An 8,829-nucleotide genomic window follows, 5' to 3' on the forward strand; every position below is an offset into this window, starting at 1 on the left:
AAATTTTGCAATATGATGTAATATTTCATCAATTAAATTTTGCAATATGATGTAACAATTTATACAACAGTACTCATGCACTGCAATATAGTTTACCTGATTTAATGTATAAACACTATCACAGGACAAATACAATAGTTGCATGCAAAAGTAACAAACAACTTTACAACAGAAAAATCTACAGCAAAATCCAACCTTTATTTGACAAAATCCTTCATGTTGTTTTCTGCATATCTCAAATACAGTGCTATTATTCAAGGGGGAGTCCAGTTTCTGTGATGCTCTAAAAGAAGCAAAAACAATCCCCAAGCACATGTTCCAGAATCAAGAACAGTTTATTATCGGATGGCTCAATTACGTTAACTCACCATGTAACAACCTTTGACTATAAGGATAAGCCATGTTCGAAAAAAACCTTTGACTCCACTCTTCCATCAATGAAGTCTTACAGTTTCATTTGGTATAATGACATTCGGGTTTCTTTTGTGCGGATTTAGTGCGGCCAATCTCTTCCATTTCGCTCCAGTACCAAAAATTCGAGACGAGATGCTCCACAAGGTGTCGCCAGGCTGCACCTTTTTGGTATCCGGAGCACTAGATTTAGCTGCAGTCTTTGGCTTCATTACCGGTTGTTTATTGTTCTTCCCCATTCCATTACCAAGCAACCAACGGAAGCCGGACTTTTGCTGGCTTGAACTGCCCCAAAACTTCTTTTGAGGCTCAGTCTTCAGACCTGCAACATGAACTTCAGTAATTTTGAACTGAGGAATTTCCTCCTCTTCAGAGCTTTTATCCTCTTCCGTGTTCTCCTTCATCTCCACCTTCGCTACTATTTCACTCTCATCTTCCTCATATTTTTTGTTCCTTAACTCGGTCACGTTAAAGTAAATTTTTGGCTTTGGTGGGACAAACACTCTCTCAACTTGTATAAGAGCAAGCATTGGTGTTCCAACAGACTCGTAGTTTCTCAGTGGATCACGAAGTTGCACCATTAATGCTACTATGAAATTGTTTCCCAGCAAACCACACTTTCTGCCTTTGCCACGTTTCCTCTCGCCCCTTGAACTCCCGCGTATAAAGTCAAACGAGTTAGCATGATGGGCTGCAAGAAGTTTGGAAGTATGCTCACTGATATTATCCATGTCATCAATCTCACCGGAATCTAGCCTCATCCATTCGTCGAGAGTTAATGATAGGCCCATGATCCCATCAACTCCGTTACTGCTGCCGTCTTTGACATCCAATAACTGTAAGCCACCAGCTCCTTCCAGGCCAAGGGATCCGCTAATATCAATCCCCTTACCCTGGAGAGCTGAAATATCCCCAATCGACTGAGCAACAATGTTTGACGGCGCATCCTCCTCTGACATCCCAGATTGTATTCTCAAACCTTCCATTGAAAGTGCTTCGATTTTATTCATAGCCAATGGAGCAAGATCTTCCAATGAAACAAACTCTGAGTCTGAGCCTGTCGGGTTTCTCACTGAACTTGAACTAATCTTATCAAGCTTTAGTCCAGATCGTGTTCCTTTCAACTCACTTTGCACGAAAGTAGTATTTAGCCCTGTAATTGAATCATGCTGCAAACGACATTGCCTACATAAAGCAACGCAAAATTTAATCAGCAAACATTTAACGAATAGTACTAAAAATTCTCAACTCCAAGAACAGTTCTACAAACAGGATAGATAACCTCTCCGTCCACTTAGAAAATAATTCTCATTGTCAATCTCTAACATTTGGTTCTCTGTCAAACTATACGGAAAAACTGTTCCTTCTACTATCCCTAACGAAAAAAATTCTATCAGATAGGAAATTTTCAATCAGTAAACATTTAAGGAATGGCTATTAAAAAATCTCAAATCGTAAAACAGCGATGCAAACAAGATAGACGAACCTCTCTGTTCCTCCCTCTAAGGCAGGCATAGCTTCCCATGCTATTTGTTGCATTGTCTTCCCTGTGATATCTTCAAGAGGCATTAACTCCTTTGCTTGCGTTGAGAGCTTTTCGATTCCCACTGAAGCCAAACACTGCAAAACGTCCATTATTCCCGAACCCATTTCTGCAGGTACCACAACAGGGCTGGAAACCTGCATGATTAAGCTCCCACCATTTTTAGAATTACTGAAAATTGAGGGATCCATAGACCGTAGAAAACCTCCATCTTTTGTCTGAAGAAAAGGACCCATCCCGTCCGCCAGAGGAGGCAATGTAGGAGTCTCTTCCGGGGGTAACTGAATTGGACTTCCAAAACCACCATAACCTTTTGGTGGAGAATGATGAAAAGGTTTCTCGTTTAAACCCCATTCACGCATTAACGCTTCCGTTTCCAAGTCTTCTAGCATCTGAGCCGTCTGTTTGCTCTTGACATCATGAGATTCAACCGGATGCTCCTCCTGCATAGCTTGCAGCAAGGATGATGACTTAATACCCTCAGAGAATTTCCACTGCTCGGATCCAATAGAAGCTTCATCGCCATCATCTGCTTCGTTATCATAGTCAACGTCAAAATTAAATAAAGAAAATCTCCCATCCTCAGCCTCCTTCTCAAATTGTCTTAAGAGGAGCTCTCTTGGAGATTCGGGCTCGTTTTCAGAACTCAACCCTGTGGGACTGTGGTCTACGTCTAGCATGCTTAAAAATTCACTGGTAACTGACTCTGTAACATCATCAAAGCTATGTGACTTTCTCGTCTCGTATTTAGATTTAGCATCCATGATTTTAGGAGATTCTTGTGCCACAGTCGTCAAATCTGAGAAATTATTTATAGCTGATTCAAACTCTTGCAGGAGAAGTTCTTCCATGTATAAGTCACCCTCTTTGCAAGAAAATTCATTCAACACGGCCTGATCCCGAGAACTACTACCGTTTACCTCATCCAGGGAATCATGTTTAACACTATCTTCAGAAGATCCTTGTATACCTGCAGTATCACGAGCATATGTACTATTTATTGTTGCAGTATCTTCAGGAGCCTTTATGATGGATTCCTCTAGTTTAACAGGTTCATCATCTAATGACGACTCTATACTCTTATCAACAACAAAAAATTCATTACCTTGACAACCGTCACGGTTTTCTTTTCCAGAATGAGGTAAAGGATACTCATCTGGTTTAACCATCTCCAGTTTTTCTTTGAATAAATCCAGTTCGTGTTTGTTGTGCACTGGACATGTATTTCCATAATCGCACGCATGCTCTTCAGGGTTTTCTTTCCAACTATCAGATGGAGAAACATCATCTGGTTTGGTTGGGTCAAGGTTTTCTGTAAACACATCAAACTCAGGTTCACTGTTCGAAGGACTCCACGCCTTTTCTTCGTCAATTTTTTTGTATAAGACATCTATTAAGCTGTTTAGTGCTGACTTTGATACCGGCGATACCTCACGAAGATCCTTTACGTCATCAAACTGACTGGTTGACCAACTTCTGATAGACTTCAACTTGCTGCTTCCATCAAGCTGTCTGGGTTTAACATCCGGTCTCATCAAAGGCATACTATTCTGCCGCAAACTCAAAGCATTAGGAGAATTGAGGCTGTCTCTAGTAGCATTAGTGTTATCGCCAACCACCATATAACCGAAACTAACATTCAGTACACCACCCTTAGCGATTCCTGATAATCTAAAACTCGTAGTCCATTTCCCTGAGATCTTCCCCACTTCAAGATCCTCCAGAGTGAGAGGAAGTAGCCGTGTGAGGTCAACCCGATGCTTCCCCAAATCAAGCTCCGGTGCACTGAGAAGAGAAGCATAGAGCAAAAAATGCTTTGCTTCATACTTCGCCGAATGGTGAGGTCCACCCCTACTGCCATACACTGAACAAGTGTAAGTCAACTTATCTTCAAACTCAGCCACACCTTGAACCACCTTCGACGGACGGGTCATCAAAACACTGTCTCGCCGCTTCCAAGACACACTAAGGCTAGCATCATCAAAACTGGAAGGCAACCCTTCAATCAAATGGACTTCGAGGTAAAAACAACAATTGAACCTCTTATGTCGGATGTGTGAAAGGGCCTTCAATGGCCTCCAATTCCATATGGACTTCTTATCGCTCTGCGAATTATGATCAACATTCCTACTGCTGCTGCTACTACTACTACTTCCACCACCACCACCTTTGGACCTTGGTTTTGGATCAGGCAATTGGGGTTTCCGAGTGGATTTAGATCGAGAAATCGCACTAGATGTTGGATTTTTTGAAGAACTTCTGTCCAAGAACATATCTTTGTTTACAGTTTCACCATCTTTCAACAACTTCTTTAGGTTACTAGAGCCATTCTTCTTACTAGCTTCAGCTTTTGACAACATCATCTTTGACCCAGGAAAAAATAAAAATAAAAATACATTAATTCAAATGAAACAGAACCCTACCCAGAATTTCATTTTAATAAATAAATCAATTTGCATATCACATTGTTGATTCATATCATAGATACTCGATAAAATGTTACGTTATCTATCGACTGCCTAACACAACCTGCACCACGTTGACACCGGCTATGTATACCATCAAACATATATTTAAAAAAAAATCATTTTGCATATATTAAAAAAACAATAACCAAAATCAACCACATTCATCATATATAATCTATAAAGGATCAATAGATTGAGTACCCAGGTTCTGAAATTCAAAACTGAAACTCTTGAACCCAAAAAGAATCCATTTTTTTCACTCAAAATAAAAGTGTGAGAGAGAAAAAAAATGAAAATCTTACAGAATGTTGAGTAGAGAAAAGGGTTATCTTTTTCTCCAAGACCAATCTCTGTGTATCTTTGTTTCCACTTTGAAATGCAGCTACCTCATTCAAAAATTGAAGCTTGTAATAAACAGTGTGAAATTTAATATTATAATATTAACGCCCATTGTATATTGATATTCCATAATCATATTATTTAATAGAGAAAAAATATATCGATAGGATAAGAATTTTATATATTGTTATTGTATCATTTATTATTTATTTTTAGTTATAATTGATTATTCACAACAAAAAAATATGAATAAATAATAAATGATATATTAAATATGTATAAATCTTTACATTAACGGTGTAAAATATCACACTCTACTTAAAAAAAAATAGAAAAATCTAGAGTTTAATCAATGAGTATATAACAAATATTCACCTATAAAGTTAATTTCAACATGTTACCATGTTTTTTATTAAAATAGATTTTTGTCTAGAGAATGTATATGCTATAAAAATATACTTAGATTTAGATTGATTTTTTTACTTCATTTGAAAGATTTTTTAAAGATAGAGATTTGACATGTTTTTTTTTCCTTTTTTTAATCTAAAAGCTTATTTCATTAGCAATATCTAAAACTGAATAAAAAATAGTAAAGACACAATCATAAAGCAAGAAATTATCACAATATTTGATAAATTTGGTTCAATAATTATTTTTAGTCAAATAAAAATTCTCTCATTCTATTTGATAAGGAGGAATTACACAATTTTATATTTAGATAATTATTAAAATAAAAAATAGTTTCTATGAATGTATAAAATCATTTGACATGTGTCTTTTTCCTAAAAGAAAAGATTTGCAATCAATTAAAATATTGTCTAAAAATAAAGAAGATTAAAAAAAAGAGCCACCAATTAAATCAAAGGAGATCTACTTACTCCTCATCCTAGCCATCAATTCTAGGAAAATCGATGGTTTGAATTAGTGAATAAATCCAAACGATTAGATATCTATATAATGAATGGCTAAGATGAAGAATAAATTTAAAAAACTTGTTCTTGGAGTAAGTGGATATTTTCTCATAAAATTATTGGAAATGAATGATACTTTGGTTGGTTAGTCCATAATTTTTTAGTGACTTACAATGGATGGACTCTATAAGACATATGATATGATCATGAGATATAATTCTATCATTTTATTTTATATTTATTGAGTTTAATATGTATTTATTGTTAATATAAAGTTTTTTGCACAATTGCATGTTACCTATGTTCATTTGAAAGATTTTTTATATAAAAGTCAATGAATACATAAATAATTAAAATCAGTGTTATTAAACTTAGTTTTACCACACCATTGACTCACTTATGATATTATGATAATGGGTCATTGGTCAATCATTAAGTCACAAGTTAGATCAGTTGAACTTAAAAATTCTGAAAATCTATAATCAATAATATTATTCAATATTTATATACTTCTAATTTTAAATCATTATCACCACACAAGTGCTCAATTAAGTCATAAGTGCTCTATTAAACAACTAAAAACAATTGTTTAATACAATCAAATTCATAATTAAGTTGAAAATATTATTAAAATACATTTGTTTTATGTTTTAGTCAAAATAAAAATAAATAAATAACATTATAACTTGATTAAAAACTAATCTTTTGTTGTAACACAATATAATAAAGAACATGCATAACTACAACAACGATTAATATAATTACAAATACTTTAAAACATCACTTTTTTCTCTCAAAACAACGTCATTTTAATGTTTTTAAATAATGATTGAATATGACCGAGTCAAATTGATTCATACAAGTTTTGGTGTATGATCATGATCAGTTGAGTGACTTGGATTGAATATGTACTCAGTTTCAAGTGGGACTCGTCAAACTAGCTTATCCGGACTAAATTTAACAACTACGAGCGGAATGATAGATAACAATATAAAAACATATACACTAAGAAAATAGATTTTAAATTCATATTCATTATAGTCAACATACAATTCAATGCTTAGTTTATAAAAAATTAAAAATAAACCTGTGGTCCTTAATAAAGTGCAAATATACTTTAATTTACATGACAGTTAAGTGTTTGTGTACCTATAATAACTTCCTTCCCATTTTATGCACATCCAATTTAATTTTCTCCATACCTAGCATAGTTGAATTTCTCAAATGGTGAAAGTATTTGACTAGGATTTAATATTTATATACTAATAGTGTAAGTGTTTTTACACTGTTAATAAATCCACACAATTCATATATTAGCTAGTATTGACTTTCAAACAAAAGAATTACAAATCAATGGTAAATATATACTAAGAATATAAAAAACTTTACATTTTTAGTACGGAGATTTAATAATAGATTTAAAACAATTTCTTTTACTTACTTAGGATACTAAATCAATTAGTGATTGATCGGATTAAATATATTACTAGTTGAACTAATTACCTCGATTTACATAAAAAAAAAACTCATAATGCTTGTTAATGTTGTTTATTAACTTTATACTCTAAATTTAACACCAAATAGAAATGAAGAAGGAAAATTTTACTACAATTTCACCAATAGTTTGTAAACACCATCAAACAATATATACTCTAATCAAGAAAAAACGAGATAAATAAATTTAAAACTTAGTCAAATTATTAAAATTTTATTAAATCATAACTTTATAAATGATATACATATCTATGAATAAGTTGGAAACAATAAGTTTTGGCATTATTAGCAAAAAAAAATTAAAATATATGGTGCATATAGAGTTTTTTTTAAGTGACTTTAGAATCCCATAAAATAAATATAATGGTTATAAACTAGCATTTTGACACCTAAGGTTCAAGCATCGTTTTGTAATTCAGTAAAATTCAATGTATTATAGATTAATACTTTAGGAAATAATATTTGTATACACTAAAATTAAAATAAAAAGTTGAAATAATAAAAAATGTAGAAAGTTTGTTACAACAATATTGTAAGATATTTTTTTAATAAATGATTAAGATAGTAATTAATTAATATTTATATGACCATTCAAAATAGTAATATATATCTTGACCATTGAAATAGAATTCAATTATTCATATTAATTTTACCTTTTCCACAATGTTCTTGAATCAATTTTAGGGATGCATATGAAGTGAGGAGACCGTTTTTATGTATGATGAATATAATATTTATACATTAATAATGTAAAGTTTTATACATAATCAGTGCATTATTTACTGTTTATTTGGAATATTTTTTTTGAAAAGTCAATATAATTAAAAATAAATGGTGGATGATGCAGTAACAATATAAACAAATCTTTCAGTGTTGGTATAAACAAATCTTTCACTGAGTGTATACATCTTTTTTCTTTTAATAGATGAGTGATTAAATAACCAACATTATATTAAACTGAATGATCCATATTACATTTTCCATCAAAACCTTAATGTGATAACTCAAAATACTCATGTATAATGATTTTTCATAATAACATGCCCCCTCAATAAAGTATATATAAAGAGAAGAGTTTAAAATCTATGCCCCGACAGTGTAAAGTTTTTTATACTGTCAGCACATAATCTATTATTGATTTGTAATACTTTTATTTGAAAGTCAATACTAGCTAACAAATGAATGGTGGAGATCTGCTGACAGTGTAAAAATCACTTACACTGTCAGTGTATACATATTAAATCCTAAAGGGAAATGAACCCACTAAACAAGAATTCAATCAAGTAAGATCTTAGTATGAAGAGATACTTTATTATTTTATACTATACCCCATTAAATATGAAAAAAAGACCAAAATATGAAAGAATCAATTTTCGAGAAGAATACTTGTTGGAAGAAAAATTTATACATCCCAAAATAAATTAATTCCTTATCATTAAGGTGAGGAATTACATTTAGTAATACAAAAATTTGTTATACAAGTAACAATTTTATATAGAATTACATCAATATTAATAATATACCATTACCGTCTGAAATTTGAACCTCAATAAATACATAATCAATAGGTTCTATTTTTACAAATTTAGACATATATACATTAATCTTCATGTACATAAGAATACTATACAACTTTTTTTATTAAATTTGATGTGAGATTTAT

General features: G+C 32.3%; 1 protein-coding gene across 2 annotated transcripts; it reads right to left on the reverse strand.

Moving 5' to 3' along the window:
• On the reverse strand, positions 147-4,880 carry LOC109327141 (protein PLASTID MOVEMENT IMPAIRED 1-RELATED 1-like). 2 transcript variants are annotated; one of them, XM_019560193.1, is made up of 4 exons: positions 4,725-4,880; positions 1,898-4,317; positions 1,330-1,596; positions 147-1,296 (listed from the first exon to the last, which is right to left on the reverse strand). In XM_019560193.1, the coding sequence occupies exons 2-4, from the start codon at positions 4,315-4,317 to the stop codon at positions 435-437; spliced, it is 3,549 nt and encodes a 1,182-aa protein (XP_019415738.1). In that variant the 5' UTR covers positions 4,725-4,880; the 3' UTR covers positions 147-434. The 2 variants fall into 2 exon arrangements, with proteins under 2 accessions (XP_019415738.1, XP_019415737.1); XM_019560192.1 differs by having other exon boundaries at positions 147-1,596.

The sequence above is a fragment of the Lupinus angustifolius genome, chromosome LG14, assembly GCF_001865875.1.
Source record: "Lupinus angustifolius cultivar Tanjil chromosome LG14, LupAngTanjil_v1.0, whole genome shotgun sequence".
Classification (NCBI taxonomy): Eukaryota; Viridiplantae; Streptophyta; class Magnoliopsida; order Fabales; family Fabaceae; genus Lupinus; species Lupinus angustifolius.

Bases quoted from the DNA above. Each gene is read 5' to 3' on its own strand.
- LOC109327141 (XM_019560192.1), bottom strand. From the start codon at position 4,317: ATGATGTTGTCAAAAGCTGAAGCTAGTAAGAAGAATGGCTCTAGTAAC. The intron at 1,597-1,897 runs GTTCGTCTATCT...TGCTTTATGTAG, and splicing joins TTAGAGGGAGGAACAGAGAG to GCAATGTCGTTTGCAGCATG.